This window comes from Cyprinus carpio, unplaced genomic scaffold (assembly GCF_018340385.1).
Source record: "Cyprinus carpio isolate SPL01 unplaced genomic scaffold, ASM1834038v1 S000006530, whole genome shotgun sequence".
Taxonomy (NCBI): domain Eukaryota; kingdom Metazoa; phylum Chordata; class Actinopteri; order Cypriniformes; family Cyprinidae; genus Cyprinus; species Cyprinus carpio.
This window is the reverse complement of record NW_024879195.1, coordinates 551,868-570,270: the sequence shown is the minus strand read 5'-3', so window position 1 is coordinate 570,270 and position 18,403 is coordinate 551,868. Positions and strand designations below refer to the sequence as shown.

General features: G+C 33.8%; 2 protein-coding genes across 3 annotated transcripts; both read right to left on the bottom strand.

The window, feature by feature from the left end:
• Positions 1–435: 435 nt before the first annotated feature.
• On the bottom strand, positions 436–6,839 carry LOC109085095 (double-stranded RNA-binding protein Staufen homolog 2-like). Its single transcript, XM_019099738.2, has 5 exons — positions 6,700–6,839; positions 4,459–4,666; positions 2,262–2,392; positions 841–1,000; positions 436–614 (listed from the first exon to the last, which is right to left on the bottom strand). Exons 2-5 carry the CDS (start codon positions 4,655–4,657, stop codon positions 451–453), a joined length of 654 nt encoding a protein of 217 aa, XP_018955283.1. The 5' UTR covers positions 4,658–4,666; positions 6,700–6,839; the 3' UTR covers positions 436–450.
• Positions 6,840–8,215: 1,376 nt separating this feature from the next.
• On the bottom strand, positions 8,216–18,359 carry LOC109085092 (probable ubiquitin-conjugating enzyme E2 W-B). Of its 2 annotated transcripts, none has more exons than XM_042754485.1 (6): positions 18,256–18,359; positions 17,134–17,225; positions 13,921–14,023; positions 11,539–11,694; positions 9,919–9,994; positions 8,216–9,829 (listed from the first exon to the last, which is right to left on the bottom strand). In XM_042754485.1, the coding sequence occupies exons 1-6, from the start codon at positions 18,268–18,270 to the stop codon at positions 9,816–9,818; spliced, it is 456 nt and encodes a 151-aa protein (XP_042610419.1). In that variant the 5' UTR covers positions 18,271–18,359; the 3' UTR covers positions 8,216–9,815. The 2 variants fall into 2 exon arrangements, with proteins under 2 accessions (XP_042610419.1, XP_042610420.1); XM_042754486.1 differs by lacking the exon at positions 18,256–18,359 and adding an exon at positions 17,907–18,245.
• Positions 18,360–18,403: the final 44 nt, after the last annotated feature.

The window sequence follows — 18,403 nt, the reverse complement described above, 5'->3', positions numbered from 1 at the left end:
GTTAGTTTGCTGTTTTCCCTCTTGGTGTAAAACATGGGTAAGCAAAGCCAAAGTCTGAAGGCACAAGGGTTGAGGAAAAATAATGCAATACTGCCCACCTAAATGTAATGAGCAGAAAACTGCTCTTTAAGTTCCTATAGGTTGCCCTCTTGACAAACAATCAAAGCTAAGTACAAAATCACAGATAAGACATCTTCATCATTAAAATGTTGAATACAGCGGTCAATCTCTAAAACCAGACACTATTTTGACAGCCAATCAGAGTATGTTTGACATAACTCCAGTATGTCACCACTAGGTGGCAGCAAAGGCAAATAATACACCTACTACAGTAGAATAATACATTCATTGTCATTCATGACAATAAGGTTTCCAGGTAGGAATTTTAAAGAATCACTATATCAACTTTCAGCACTCACGTGCTTCAGAGACATGGAGGTCCTAGGAAAATCACATATCCACAGGCTGAGGGACGTACCTCTGGTTGAACATTCCTCTAAAGTTGTAATTGGCTCTGTAGTTGGGAATGGGTTTGGGGTCCAGGGGTCTGTAGATAGCTGGCTCCCCTCGCTTCATGGCCAAGCCATTTAACTCCACTGTAGGAGTGATGCTGCCTGCAAAAATGAAATCAGTGTATCAGGGACTCCCCCCGACTTCATAGACTATTCCACTTGGAAAAACAAGCAAAGTGAGGGTGTATTTTGACTTAGAAGAAGAATTGTGTATCATGTCAACCTGGCATATAAAAACTAAGCTTGATTATAGGCTTGTTATACTAGCTATGACTATAATAATGAAACTAACTTGACAAAAAAACAGATCCTATATATATGTTGGTACCTGGGTTGCTGTTGCAGTCGGCTTTAGGTGAGCGAGGCAGAGGCCGGGGGAGGACGCTCTCTGTCAGGGCCTTGGTAGCTGCGGAGTGCTGAGCCTTTTTGATGCTGCTGCCTTCTGACTCCCATACCTGGTTCCCCAAGCACAGCTGCACCGTGAAGATCTGCACACACAATCCAGCAGGAGAGCTAGGATGATTGCTTTCTAGTCTATAACACAGTGAGCGTTTTCAGCCAGCCTAGAAGTTGTCTACAAGCAAGGCAATAAAATAACCTCAAATCAATATTTCAGTTCTGTGCATTTATTTATTTGCCAGGTAGCCATGTAATAAGTGGAATAACGTATAGTCAAAGTCGCAAAATTAAAGCTTTCAAGATTTTTCCAGACCACCCTGTCAGGGTTTATTTTACAGTAATGACTCTAAGTTTTGTGTTTTTTGCTGAGATTTATTTTTTTTTTAAAGATTTGTGTTAAAAGATCAACCGAGTTTTGAGTTCTTTCATAACAAATATTATAAATATTCCTTAAACTGTCAGTTTAAATATTTGTATTAAAGGTGCTGTATGTGAGATTGACACCGAGTGGTTGAACTAGGTATTGTAGTCCAAATTTTAAATATTGGAGAGGGTTTTTTCATGCAGCCCCTCCTCCTCAGACTTGATGCACACGCAGGTTGCCAGATTGACAACACAAACAGGAATGAGCGCATTTAACCATGAATGAAATTAAATGCGCTGTTTTCTGCCAACTGGCAACCCGGGTTGCTGAAATACAATTGGGTAAACTGGCAGTGGGCGGGTTTCACAAACAAAAACAAAGACCGGCATTCCGGCCCGGAACGCGCATTTTTCAAAGGAGAATAAATGACTGTAGCATTGTTTTTCAGATAAACAAGTATGTTAACTTAAGTATGTTTCTTAAATATCTGCAAACATATTATGGTATTTTTATGCTTTAGTAGACTCAAAATCTTACATACAGCTCCTTTAAGTCTTAGGTGTGCTCTTTTAAAGAAATTTAGGGTTAAAATCCTACCGACTTACATTTTCAGAATGTTCACCATTCAAACTGTAGCGACAGTGATGGTGACATCATTTGCAAACTGAAGTGTGACTGGACATACATCTTTCTTGCATTTATTTAACCATTAATAACTACATTTACCCTATATTGATTATTGTGTTATTGTGTTTTTCATTATTGTGTTCTCAGTTTCATGACAAGAGCAAAGCATCTCTGACGCAGAATGTCAGTCAGTAAGCCTAAGCACTAACACTATTCTTTGCTGCCTTGTAAGCAAAGGCTTCTCTCAGGATGTGTAAAGCTAATTAATGTATCATGAAGTTACATATTGGATGTATTTTTCAATACATTTTTAATCAATAAATACACCAGCCTTTATCACAGTTCTTCATTAACAGTACCTTAGCATGTGCTGGCCCTTTTTCATTCAGCAACTTGTATTGAGGTTGAATCCTGTTGAAACGGGCTAACTCATTCACCAAACACATGGGAGTTTTCTCTTTAGGGTTTGCCATGTTTTCTTGAGGAGGGCCTGTCAGAAACAGATACAGCTTAAACACAAGCAAGAATGAACAAATGCATGTCAGGTTTTTTTTACAGTATTACATATATTGTTCCAAAAGAGCTATACACAGCACACGATACAGGTACACTACCATTAAAGAGATTGTTGTTAGTAAGTTTTATTTATAAAGAAATTAATATTTTTTATTCAGCAAAGATGCATTAAAGGTACAGTTCACCTAAAAATTACAATTCTGTCATCATTTAACTCAAGCTGTATGAGTTTTTTCTTCTGTTGTTCTGTTTTCTTTATTAATCACTTACCCCCATGTCGTTCCAAACCCGTAAAAGCTTTGTTCGTCTTCGGAACACAATGCAGGATATTTTGGATGAAAACCGGGAGGCTTGTGACTGTCCCAAAGACTGTCAAGTAAAATACACTGTCAAGGTCCAGAAAAGTATGACAAGCATCGCCAGAATAGTCAGTGGTTCAACCATAAAGTTATGAAGTGACGAGAATACTTTTTGTACGAGAAGAAGAAAAATTTTATGAATTTATTAGAATACTTTTTTACGAGAAGAATCATGACATCACCGTAGCACCATTTTGGAAAACACCTGCTGAATGCAAACTGCGTACGCTCTTCTGTGTCAGTCGTGCCACAAGGCGATGCATTGTTAAATAAAGTCATTATTTTTGTTTTCCTTCCATAAAAAAAAAGTATTCTTGCCGCTTCATAATGTTACGGTTGAACCACTGATGGCAGATGGAGTATTCTGACGATGCTTTTCATACTTTTCTGGACCTTGACAGTGTATTTTCCTTGGCAGTCTATGGGACAGTCACAAGCCTCCCGGATTTCATCCAAAATATCTTAAATTGTGTTCCAAAGACGAACAACGCTTTTACGGGTTTGGAACAACATGGGGGTAAGTGATTAATGACAAAATTTTCATTTTGGGGTGGAGTATCCCTTTAACCATGTTGATAGTATAGCCACTGACTTCCATGGTACGGAAAAAAAATATTGTGGAAGTCAATGGCTACCGTCAACTGTTTGTTTACCAACATTCTTTGGAATCTCTTCTTTTGTGTTCAACAAAAGAAAGAAACTCTTGTTTGGAACAAGTGGAGGGTGAGTAAATGACAGAATCTTTATTTTTGGGCAAACTATTCCTTTAAATTGATCAAAAAGTGACAGTTAATACATTTAAAATGTAACAAAAGATTTCTATTTCAAATAAACACTGTTCTTTTGAAATTTCTATTCATCAAAGAATCCTGAAAAAATGTCTGACAGTTTCCACAAAAACATATTAAACAATCCTTTTCAACAATAATAATAATAATAATAAATGCTTCTTGAGCACCAAATCAGCATATTAGAATGATTTCTAAAGGATCATGTGACACTGAAGACTGGAGTAATGATGCTGAAAATTCAGCTTTGCATCACAGGAATAAATTACATTTTAAAATATATTAACAGAAAACAGATATTTTAAACGGTTTTTCTTTATCAAATAAATACAACCTAGAAAACCATAAGAGACTCCTTTCAAAAATGTTTTAAAACATTTTAAGAGCCACAAGTTTTAGATGCTAGTTTATATAATGTTACCAATTTTAATGTTACCAAACATCTTTTTTTGAAATTTGTTGCTTGAAAACTTTGTGTGTGATATCTATCCTTTAAATAATGGCACCTGGTTTCATATTTTGCTATCTAACGAATCAAATTTAAACATTTTTAATGGTCAAAATGCTTTGGGCCCACTATAATTGTTCATTTTGCCATTTAATCATTTTAAAAATTAATCTAAACAAATGTCATTCCACTGAACCGACTAATAAATGTTAACCATTATGACTGATGCATATTATGATCAGATGTTTACACTGGGTTATTTAATTTGTTTAGATTTAGTAGAAAACATAATCCCTCTGACATAATACAATATACACTGTTTTTCCCAAACATAATTTGCTTAGTAACAAATGGTTTTGCAAGTGGCTTTAATGGCAAAACTACACTACACTACAACTACACTGGCAAAATGCATCGGTTTTGCATGTATGCAGCGTGCCGGTACCTGACGGGCCGGCTGGTACAGTGGAGTCCACAAAGCCAGAGGCAGGGCAGGGGCAGGTGGGCGTTGTGGCTGGCACTGTGCCATTGATGGTGGGCTGCAGACCCAGAGCTCCTGGGCTGGGCATGGCCACAGCGGGCGCAACGGCGGTCAGGCCAGGTCCAGACAAGGGGGCTGATGTCTGCACTTTCACTTGAGCCATGCTCTATCGCTGTTAAAACAACTTGATTTAGCATTAAACAATCTTTCTCAAAGTCAATATTTAGACTGTAGTTTAGTAGGCTACACAAAAAAATGTCCTTTCCACTTCATTACAGGACAGACATGGTCAAGGCCCTGAAGCCATTTCAAACTGGATAAACCAAGCACACTATTTTTAAAACAGATTTGAGCATTTATTTTCATAGTTAACTCTGTCAGACAATAATAACATATATTGTTGGCAGGCTGTCATATCAGTATTATGTCCAAAAATGTCAAAGACTGCTTTGAAAGTGCAACACAAAAGATAAAGCATTACTTTCATAAAAATATTCGTAAAATATGACTGAACTGTTACTATTGTTAACTAAAAAACTAAATCTAAAACAACTACTAAAATTGTTATCATTTAAATAAAACTGGGCAACACTTTACAATAAGGTTCATTAGTTAACATTTGTTAACTACTTTAAAAACATTTATAACGTATTCATCTTAGATCATGTTAATTTCGAAATTTACAAATGCATTAGCTATTAAAATTAAAAGTTTTGCTTGTTAACATTAGTAAATTCACTGTGAATTAGCATGAACTAACAATGAATGACTATTTTCATTAATTAATATTAACAAAGATTAATAAATAATGTAATAAATGTATTGTTTGTCCATGTTAGTTAATGGATTTACTAACATTAACTTATGGAACTTTATTGTAAAGTGTTACCTAAAACTGAAATAAAATTAAAAGCCTAAAATGGAAACAAAAACTTGGCAACTGAAATAAAATAGGTTTTAAAATTTAAAATAATTTTACTTTAACTGAAAAAAAAGAAGTTTAAAATAAATTGAAGTACTAAAATGACTAAAACTAAAACAAACAACTGAAAGCTAAACAGAAAAATAAAAAAGTTAAATAAATATAATATAAAAATTAAAAAGCACATGACAAATATACTACAACAAACTAAAATGAAAATACAAGCCAATTAAAAACAAATATTAATAAATACTACAATATTACATAAACAGTACTAAAATAACTGCTATATTTGTGAGAAATGTGAAGAATAAACCATCAGCTCTTAATCCAGTGACAATTAGGTAACTGTGTTACTGTTTATTAATAAAAGCATTTGATGTGTTCTTGTTTGACTTTATGTTCATGTCACTGTTTGCCAATCGGCATCAAATATGACGAGAATATAATACTGCAAATTTTGAACTACTTTACCAGTCTTTCATAGTTATAGGATAAGGATGTTAAAAACAAACAATGTATCTGGGGAAAAAATAGCTAATATAACACTTTAGAGGTGACTAAAGGAAAACTTCAGTCTTAAATGAAAAACATAAATGTACAAAACAAATTTCCATGACTTTTACAACAGTCTTTAAGATTTTAATTGCTTCATTGGGCTTTTACAGACCTGGCACTCACCCTTTTAAAATCATCTGATATTTGCATAATAATTACTGTACATCCCTACACTATAAAAGCATCAAATGCAATGCATGACATTAATCCTTAAACCCAGAGTGACAAATGATGGACTGGAAGCAAGTCAGCATCAAGCCAGCGGAGTGACACTGGACCACTAGGATGCATCATGGAGATTGTTAGTGCAGTGGATGAGAAGACAGCTCTCTTTGTAAACCTGACTCTCAAAAGTGAGGTCACTCTCTTCCCAGTTGTCTCTATGTCCATGCACTCACTGATGGTGTCCTTTTCTTAGATCTGATGATTATCAAAACTCGTTGCTGGGATATATTATAGTCGTTTAAACATTGAAATCAACCTGGCTGTGATTGTGTCTCAACCCCTAATCGGGGTTGTGTTCTGTAGAGGAGCAGAGGACAGGGGTCTGGTCTGAGATTGGGATGTGAATACATCATGGCTGAACGACTAAATACCCCTCACATCTCACCGATGCACACTGCCTGTGCTGCCACCAAACAACCAAACGACAGAACGCAGTTTCAGCTGCAATCCTGAATTCATCGCTATTTCAAACCACAACGCATTTAATAATAATAGTTTACCTTCGTCCAGGGCCAGACCCCAGTTACACCTCCAACATTGGCAAACACTAAAGAGAACTGATGGTACCAGGACCAAACCAACATTTGAACAACATGTGCCTTTTCAAAAATAGTCCACTTGGACGACGGCACAGCACTGCTTGGTAAATTTGATGTTTATATGTTTACATTTACTACAGTTTTAGTCAATTGTGTACTTAGTTCTTTGAGGATGGCAAAAAGACTGCACCCCTCCTCTGTCGCGCAGATGGTACAGTCCGGCTTCCTGATACCGACTAGGGATGAATTCATGCACTAAACATAAATACCATACTACATGACTTTTTAAAACGTATTTAACACACTATTACATTTTTTTTTTTTTATTTATTTATAGAGTACATATTCTGGTAAAAAAAAAAAAAAAAAAAAAAAAAAAAAAAAAAAAAAATTATACAACTGATTATTACTTAATGTATAGTCTATACAAGTATTATTACAGTATATATAGCCAATACTACACAATGAATATTAAATATCTAATGCATTTCCTTATTAATTATACAGGATATTAAGTCTTTAATATTTAGCCTATATATACACACACATGCACAGTTAATAAATGTATATTACCTACAGTGAATATTAAATGCATACAATTTATAATGTATTTTTATTAATAATAATAATACAGTATCTTAAGGATTCTAAAACATTACTTTATAAGTAACTAGAAATATAATTAATGTAGTGTGCTTGTGTACACACACACATGCACGATACATTAAGTAATAATTATTATTCTAGTTATTTATAAAGTAATATTCTAGAATCACTTTATAAGTAACTAGAAATATAATTAATTATATATAATATATATATATATATATATATAATATATACACCATCTACATATACATACAAACAATATATGTATATATATATATATATATATATATATATATATATTACAATACATTAAGTAATAATTATTATTCTAGTTATTTATAAAGTAATATTCTAGATGATGATTTACTTTGTAAATAAATACAAATATGATTATTCTTAACTTGTCCTTATTGCATTACTTAATAAAATGGATAACTGTAGTTATGCAGTGTGTAAATGAGAGGACTCACTCAAAACCTGTATTTTTATTATTTAAATTAACAGGCACAACTTACATAATTTTTACATACAAAAAAAAAAAGTGAAGAAAGAGTTATCAAAACAATACTTCCTACAACTTGCAAACCAATTTAAATAGAACCCTTCATTATCGAAAAGGAAAACAACTTTTTAGATACCCAAGTCTTAACCATAAGTGTGTACATTTACTGCCTTCCTTTCAAACGATGACAAGTGTCAATATATTTCTCAGCCACTGATCACACATTCAAGTTTAGCCCTGTTGTCATTTCCATACATTTTCTTTCAGTTGTAAGGAAATTACATGTGTAACATTAAATAAAGCATCCTGATATTGTGTGCAGAGGGAAGAGTCATGGCCATCTCCAAATTATTATTATTTTTTTTCACACCAGCACATTCACTTGGAAGTCTAAGTACACTGTACCACAGACAATGGAATAGAAGACAAGCCAACCAGGTTTAGAATATTCAAGTATTTCAGAATGGATGGCTAAAAATACATCTTTGGAGTGTATGAAGTTAATAAACAGTGTGAGATCTCACATTACTGACCAGATACCGTACATCAAACATATACAACTGTTGGGGACAGAAAGTGTTACATTAACCACCCACCCAGATAACACAAAAGCCAAACTACCTGATAATCTGTGACTATAGAAACACTCATTTTTGAAGAAATAAAATCATTTCGATTTCGAAAAAGTGCAGGATCCAAACATTATCAAATATGTGCTCTGCAATAACATCATTTGTCTATCTCCATGTAGACCATGCTGCCAGGTTAATTAATTTCATTTTTATGAGTCATATGCATTAGTTTTTTGCTTTAATTTTTCCTAAACTATGTAACAGTCCTTTAGGAGATAATATAATCAAATGGAAAATATTTAGGAATATTTGTGATTGTTTTCTTCCTTGAAAAAATGACCTGAGCCAGGCAAGTATGACCAGGATAATCAGCATCTTGAGAATATATAGGTTACAAAGAATAAAACATGTACCCAGAATCAAATAAGATATACACTCTTGAGCATACTGCCATTCTTCAACTTTTTCATTGCTTGCACCAAACAAAAAAAATAAAAAAAATAAGGATGAAGCAAATAGATTCGAGCTTATGCCTCCTAACAGAAACATTTTATGCAAATAAGAATACAAGACAGAACGTTCTTGCCAACATTCAATATACTGGGTTACCTACAGCTCTGCTTTAATAGCAAACATACATACAACACTGGTTCCATCCCATATGACCTGGCAGAGGAAAACACGAGTTCGTGGATGGTCACGGTTGGTTTTGATGCTCAAACACACAAATTATAGTCCTAACAAGCATAAATGACAATGAAACCACAATTTCAGAACTGGAGATGAAAACAGTACCTTTCTTAAATTAAACTATTTTACAGTGGAACATCAGAAACTCGCTGAAGCGGTGCGTCATATCTTCATCAGAATGAACTGATCTTTTCTTTCATCATTTCACAGTGCATATCATTTCAGTAGGAATATAAGAAAAGAGAAGAAGCGAAGGACACTAGAATCAGTTCCAGATTGGTTTTGGATTTCTCATTATTTGCCCTGCTATGCACCTATCCTTGTTATTGCACAAGACACGTGGACCTTAAAACATACCAATGACAAAAATGAACAGGAATATGTGTGGTCCAAGACAGAAATAATCTCATTACAAAAAAATACAAATAAAATAAAAATCATTCTTCCTGGATTTATCTACATTTTCCCACAGCAACCTTTTGACAGGTCTGTTTCCATCCTCTTTAAAACTGATTTCCATTCTCCGTCTGTTTTTATTTTTCCCAAACATGCATCCAACTGGCCACCGGTAACACAGCTGACATCATCTCCCATGTTTGTGGTCTGAGTCCATGCTTGTGTTTGAGTCCAAGTTTAAAGTTCAGAGACCATATGATTTCAAAAAGTGCTTTTATAATGTCAATAGGACTTCTAGAAAGTTCATATTAACAGGTATCATCTGTGAAAAAAGGCAGATTTGAAATATATTTAAAATGCATTTCCACTACAAATGTTTTATTTATCGCCAATTCAAATATTAGTTCTTACCATGATACCACCATTTTGTCTTCTTTGGATTTTTATTACATGTCCGTACATAAAAGGAGTTATCAGGAGGCCGCCTCTGTAAAATACATAAAGAAATAAATACATAAACATAAATAAAAATAGACCTATTTTTTTACATCCACTGGCCAATTTATTAGGTACACCTTTCCTTTTACTGGCTTGGAGATCTGCCTTAAATCTTTGTAATATAGATTCAAAAAAAGTGTTGGAAACATTCCTTATAGATTTGGTTCATATTGACATGATAGCATCACACAGTTGCTGCAGATTTGTCAGCTGCATATCAACGATGCGAATGTCCCATTTCACTACATCCCAAAGCTGCTCTATTGGATTGAGGTCTGGTGACTGTGGAGGCCATTTGAGTATAATGAACTCATTGTCATGTTCAAGAAACCAGTTTGAGATGATTTGAGCTTTGTGACATGGCGCGTTGTTGTAAAGGGACAGACATTGTCGACAACAATGCTCAGGTAGGCTGTGGGATTTAAACAATGCTCAACTGGTACCAAGAGGCCCAAAGTGTGACAAGAAATTACCCACCACACCATTACACCACCAGCACCCGCCTGAACCGTGGGTATAAGGCTGGATGGATCCATGCTTTCATGTTCTTTACGCCAAATTCTGACTGCCCCAACTAAATGTTGCAACAGAAATCGAGACTCATCAAACAAGGTGACTTTTTTCCAATCTTCTATGGTCTTCTGCTACTGCAACCCATCTGCTTCTAGGTTCGATGTGTTGTGCAAACCAGCTCGAACCAGCCTGGCCATTCTCCTTTGACTTCTGGCATCTACAAGGCATTTTCGCCCATAGATCTGCTGGTTACTGGATATTTTCTCTTTTTCAAACCATTCTCTGTAAACCCTAGAGATGTCTTGACCATGTTTACATGCCTAAATGCACTAAGTTGCTGCCATGCGCCATGCCGATTTGATATTTGCATTAACGTGCATTGAACAAGTGTATCTAATAAAGTGGCCAGTGAGCGTCTATTAACTATCCCAAGGTTTGTTTTTTGTTAACAAGTCTCTTATGCCTACCAAAGCTATATTTATCAAAAAAATTATGTGATATATATATTCTCAGAATTCTAAAGTTACTGTTTTCTATTTTAATATATTTTAAAATGCAATGTATTACAGTGATGGCAAAGATTAATTTTCAGCAGCCATTACTCCAGTCTTCAATGTTCATTATCAATGGTTAGAAATCTTATTGTAATATTAAATAATTTTGGAAGCTAATGTAAACTATAAATTGATGTAACTGATGTAAACTGACTATAAATGCTTAAGTTTCAATTGACAACTCAGTTTTCTGTTGATGTCCTTAAGGTTGTATATATTATATAATCTGTCAATTATAAAATGTCAGTTAAGACACATTTAAGCAAGACAATAATTAGTAAGCCATTGATTTTGAGAGGCACCAGATATGGCTGAGTGACGTGGTTAATGTTTTACTATTGGAACTAATGAACAAACATATATGTCTCATATTAGAACCTAAATGTGCTATCTTTACATTTTCATCTGCACTGTAACTTTAAAATCCAAAGAGATACAATACCCAAGTTCCAAAACAGACACTTACCTTCTCTTTGCAGCTAGACAGCATGCTAATAATGCTAAGACAAACGGACTGCACAGAAAGAGCTGGTGACCAGTCCTCCGTTAAGATGGACAGGCAGATATGGCCATTGCTATAAACGTGGGGATGGACAGGTATATTGTCTCCTGTGAACATTACCTGTCAAAGCACAACATAAACATTTGTTTTCAGTCATCTCATCTGTTTTTTTTTTTCTTTCTCAGAATTGCAAGATTTAAACCTGCAGAATTGAGCTCATTTCCGCCAAGGAATAAAAAAGGTAAATGCAAACTTTTTCTCTCACAATTCAGTTTCTCTGAATTTGAATAGTTTTTTCTCTCTCTCAATTCTTCACAATTTCTCTCAATTAATAATTCATAATCAGAAATGTGTTATAAAAGTCACAATAACTTTATTTATTTATGTATTTTTGCCCCAAAGGAGAAATGAGCTTCCATACAATATTGACCATAATAGTCAAGCCATGAATAATAACATACATTTTGGCCTGTTCCTTACAAAGCTATCATAAAAATTCAAGGGACTTTCAATTTATTGCATGAGTGATGTAATGTGACGTGAAGTGTGGCCAAGTGTGGTGTCCCATACACGGAATTTGTGCTCTGCATTTAACCCATCCAAGTGCGCACACACACACAGCAGTGAGTAGTGAACAAACACACAAACACTCTCCTTTAGGAGCTTTTATGGAGCTCTTTGTCTTTTTTAGAGCTTGACATCCCCAGTCCCCATCCACGTTCATAGTGGAAAAGAGCAGTGCGGACATTCTTCAAAACATCTCCTTTTGTGTTCCACAGAACAAAGAACATCATGTGGATTTGGAAAAACATGAGGGTGAATAAATGATGGCAGAACATTAATTCTGGGGTGAACTATCCCTTTAAATCATAAGCCAGTGCTTAGTCCTCACAATTGGCATGAGGCTGCTAGATTAGGAGGTAGAGACAGAGACAGCTGGCTGAATGAGAAGCCGGCGCCAGATCCGGACTTACATGAGGAAAAGCGCACGGTCAGAGGGGAAAAAATAGCCAGTGTTTCACCTCCGACTGAATGCCCTTAATGCTCACAAACTCTGCTAGGACCACTTCAGCAACAAAAAAAAAGTTATCAGTCACCATTAATCTTAAGTGCTGCCCTGTTTTATCACATTTAAAACTCCTTAGGCTAAAATACATAAACTTACTTTTGCTTCATTAACACTTTGTATCAGCTTTAAACCATCAACAGCATTTCTGTCACTTGCTGTAACATGGTTTTCAAATAGTACCTGCATCCATATACTCCTGCTGTTCTTATCCCTAAAAGCCTTAATGGTGTGTGAGCTTGTTTATCTAATTTGGTCTATACCGCTCTGCTATTTATAGTGGGACTGATATGTAAAATAAGATCAGAGCTGATCCTCTCAAATGTGGCTTTTAAATCTGCAGTTTACAAGCTCAAAATGCCCTTGTGCGCATTGATCCTATTATTTTAGTTGACCCTTAAAAGTTCATCTGGCAGCTACAAATGAAAGGAACATTTAAGAGTGTCCAGCAATTCACGTTTCAATTCAATTTTAATTTTATGCAAATGAGTAGCAATGTTACTGTGAGCAAACACACTTGTTTATCTGCCTACATACAAAGACATAATAAAGTGATCTATGGAAAACCTTCTCAGAGACAGTGTTGTTATAAATATAAATATAAATATATATCTATATATTATATATATATATATATATAATATATATATAAAAATATAGTAATAATAATAATAATAATAATAATATATATATAATATATAATATATATATATATATATATATATATATATATATAATATAAAATAATAATAATAATAATAATATATTATATATATATATATATATATATATATATATATATATATAATAATAATAATAATAATAATATTATATATAAAAATCTGTTAATTTAAATAAAGCTGCAATACAATAAAATATAATATTGATGAAAAACAAACCAAGCAAAAATGTTCAAATGCTTGGATTTTATGAAAAAAGCTGACTAAATTACTAACAGAAATAAAAAATAAAAATGCTTCGAAATATTTCAAAGACAAAAATTAATTCAAATGTCAAAAGCACACTCAAAATTAAACAAATAAAACAAAAACTGAAAATATATAAAAATAAAAGTTCATTCAAAATATTAAACACTATAATAATGTATAAATAATACTGAAATAACACTGGGCAGAAATTTGGCATTTTTAGTGTGTCAAAAAAATTTAATCACCCATTCTTATTAATATTGCCAATAAATATACATTCTAAAAACAATATAAAATAAATAGTTTTGTTGGTTATGAAATATAGTGTTAATAAATAATATTTTGACCTACCTGAGGTGAGTCAAAGGGATAACGACTACTAAATTTAAAAAGAAGCTGAAATTTCTCCCCCTCGTAAAGAGTACCAGAGGCTCCTTCCATATCCACAATCCATCTATAAAAAGAAAAAGAAAGATATTAATAATGAAGCATTTTTATTTACTTTAACAATCTCTTAAACTTTGCAAAAGTTGCATACATAAGTAAACCACTGAGAAAAACAGAACTACTCTACAGCCAGCCAGCAGAGAGTTTAATTCAGCCATAAAAGGCCTGGAGAAGAATTAAAAATGAGGAGAGAGACAGAAAGCAGCAAGATAATAAGCAATAAAAGACAAGACGAGAGCCATTAAATATCCAGATCTAAACAGTAAGGGAAGCGGCACTATGTCAGGGGGTCAAACAGATGACAGCTCTTTCCAGCAAAATGATCCCTGACCCAAGTGCTCTGGGATCATCCGCTCAATTTTTTGTGATTTTGGCTACAGCAAACTGATGGAGAGCAACTTGACAAGCTGAGAGTGAAAATGAACAGTGAACACAAACACTCACTGTCCATTACTATGTGCTCGTGTGTGTCCTTCACTGATTGATTACTAACATACAAGGCTGGATATCACTGGAGGAAACATCTGGCATAGAGGGCGATATAAATTTGATTAGATTAATGAACTTCAGTTTTTGGCAACAGAAATATGCAACCTATTATAAATAAAGGTAATTTATCATGTCGACAAGTTGGCCTAAAACAAAACTGAATTTGCTTGTAGATGAACAATTTAAAATGCTCTACATCAATTAGTTATTACTATACATAATGTCTGAAAGTAATTTGAAATAACATCATTAAAAATACATAATCTACCATTTAAATTTTGGGGGTGGTAAAAATGTTTTTGAAAGAAGTCTCTTATGCTCACCAAAGCTGCAAAATACAGTGAAAACAATAATATTGTGAAGTATTATGTTTTATAATAACTGTTTTTTACTTTAATATATTTTTAATTATATTCTTGCAACGGAGCAATTTTTCAGCAGTCTTCAGTGTTACATGTTTATTTTATTTTTTTTTGTGTTATTTGTGATTTTTTTTTTTTTTTTTATGATTCTTTGATAAATAAAAAGTAAACAAGAACACTACTTTTTTTTTATAATCTTTTGTATAAGTATTCTTTTATCGTGAATCTTAAAAATTGATTTCAATGAATGAGTTATAAAGCCAAATTAGATATATTAACCATATTTAATTAATTTAATCACACGTTAATGTATTAATTTTGATATCCCCAGTACAAACACACGCATTTTAATTTGCAATATCAATGTTGGACCATCTGCTAAAAGAAAACTCTTGCAGCAGACCAGGGTCAAATAAAGTGACATCAACAATGTCATTTTCCTGCCACTGTATTATCATATCTACAGCAGCAGTTTGTATTCAGAAGAGAGAGAACGTTCCACAGATGGAGCGGATATATTGCTGGAGCATCAGTGCTGCGTCAGCAAAGGAGCTCACATTTCTGCCTTTTAGTTTGTATTACACTAGCGGTCATAAGATTTGTATTAATGTTATAAGTCTAGTATTCTGTTCACCAAGGTTGAATTTATTTGATCAAAAATACAGCAAAAAAACTGTAATATTGTGGAAATATTATTATAATTCAAAAGAACTGTGTTTTATTTGAATATATTTTGAAATGTAATTTATTCTTGTTTTAACAAAGCTAAAACAGCATCACGTGATCCTTCAGAAATCATTCTAATATGCTGATTTGGTGCTCACAAGAAACATTTCTTATTATTATAAAAGCTGAAAACAGTTGTGCTGCTTAATATTTTTGTGGAAACCATGATATATTACCGGTCAGGGCAAGTAAGTAAGGTTTTTTTTTTTTTAATTAATTCTTTTCATTTTTTTTTTTATTTATATTTCTATTTACATTTTCTTTATGTTTTCTATTTCGTATACAATCCTAAAAAAATTTATATGTTCCATTCCGTAAACAATCCTAAAAAAAATTATAATAATAATTTAGAATGATTTCTGTGACACTGAAGACTGGAGTAATGGCTGCTTAAAATTCAGCTGTCAAAACAGAAATAAATTAAAATATTCAATTAAAATAAAACGCAGTTCTTTTAAACTGAAATAATATTCTGATTTATTGTATCTTTAATAAATGAAAGAAAGAAAAGAAAGAAAGCAGGTGTTCACTATGGTGAACATAAGAGACTTTAAAAAATATAGTCTTAAATATTCCAAACTTATGATATGTGGTGTATTACTTCACGTGAGAGAAGACACTAAGAGATTTTTTTAGAGTAAGAGTTAATATTTCAATTAAACCTCAACCAGTGCCCTCCCATCTAGCATATTTGACAAATCTGCATCAGAGAAGCTCCTGCAAAAAAACTTGATGGACAGCAATGAACACAAAAACCAATAAGTTCAGGACAAACACGTCTGTCAAGTTGCTAAACTCGTAACACATGCCTGACAGTTCTTTGAAAAAAACATTAACCAAGACGAGGCTACAAAGCTGCTACCATATAAAAATGGAAAACTAACTCACATTGTTAAATTATGTTCCCACAATACTGACCAGAGTTACATAAAATAAACGTTATGTTCATAACCCTTGGCTGTCAAAATTTCGCTCTATACAACTGAGTAATTATGTCAGTGATTTATTCTCATTACTGCCACACAGAAAGACATAAACACATATGTTAAGCCAGAAGATGCAATTACACACACCACTGAGCACACGATTCAGTTCAGCAATCCTTTCTGGAACAATATGATGTGACAGATTTTCCCATAAAAGACTGCTAGATATTTCCAGACACGGATATGATCACATGCACGGGCCAAAAAGAGGTCAGTAAGGTCCGTTACAGCAATACTACCCTCTCAAGCTGACAATGTTAATGTTTAATAAGTCGGGCAGAGCAGCCTTACAAATGACACCAAATGGGAAAGGTTTGCTTTAAAACTGATAACATTTAAAAACACAATGCCCACAATGGGCGAGAGTTCTCCAGGCCTGACGTGATGATAATGGAGTATAAATAACACATAACAATAAGTTAAAAAAAAAAAACACTGAGTCATTGCACTTTTAAATTGTTTCCCGTGAGGAAGCTAGCCTGTTAATAAGTACACCATGAACACACACACACGGGTATACGATTAAACGAAGAGTCGGGAAATGACGGTCTTACTGTGTGATGGTGTTCTGTACGCTCTTCTCATTTAGGGTCATTCCAGGGGGCGGATCATTCTGCAAGGCTAGCAGTTCCTTCTGTAACCTTTTCTGTTGAGAGATAGAAAAAGAGTTAAACAAAGAAGGAGAGACAGAAAATAACTTTCTGTAAGATTTTATATTTATTGTGTGTGTCTGTGTGTTTGTGTAAATATATATATATTTACACACATATATACACACACACACACAGATAGATAGATAGATAGATAGATAGATAGATAGATAGATAGATAGATAGATAGATAGATATAAAATTATAGATACACACACACCCACCCACCCACACACACACACACACACACACACAGAGCTTCATCTTAATATAGTAATATGCAGATGATAAAAGGATATTGGGGTGCGCATTAAAAAAAGGGTGAAAACCCCTTAATGTAAAGAATATACCAGGATAAAATAAGTCTTCTAATTTTACATTATTCACATTAAGTCGTATGAGATATATCCGAGCATTTAAATTCAGTACAGTATTCAAATGACACATATTTAAATCCGAATTCATCCTCTGAATTTTACATTCATTTGAATATTTATAGCACTATGAGCTGTGTGGCAACAAACATTGCCTGTATTTTGTCATTACTAATATTCGTATTCAGCACAAAACAGTGACTCATATATTAATTCAGTTCAATTCAACTATAACTTCAAATGTCCTATTCTATCAAATGCACAAATAATCTTGCAAAACTGGATACAAATAAGTAAACATACTTATAGTAGGATTTCTAGCCACTCAGAAAGCAAACTCTTGATACTTCTAGTAATAAGACGGTGATTGTTCTCATTGCGTTGCCCGTGTTTGCGGTAAATCAGTAGTTTATGTGAGTCCTGCTCGCCAGCTGTTGCTTTTTAAAGCACCGATGATAATTCTCACCCTGACAGCTCAGGAGCAGCGAGGAGGACAAGTTATGATTTCAGAAATAACACAACGATATTCGATCCCTTAATTAGGCGTATCAAAAAAAAAACACCATTTACACTATCAAAAATGACACACTCGACACTTGATCAATGAGTGACTGACAGATTAAACAGAGCTAGATGTCAGCTGTGATCTTACCTGCATCGACGCCATGATGGATCCCCCTGCATCAGTGGCGCACACGCAGGGCGACTGACGTCACCATCACGTGACACACGAGCGCTCTCTCTCTCTCTCTCTCTCTCTCTCTATATAAATTTTTTTTATTTCTTTATTTTCTCAAAGA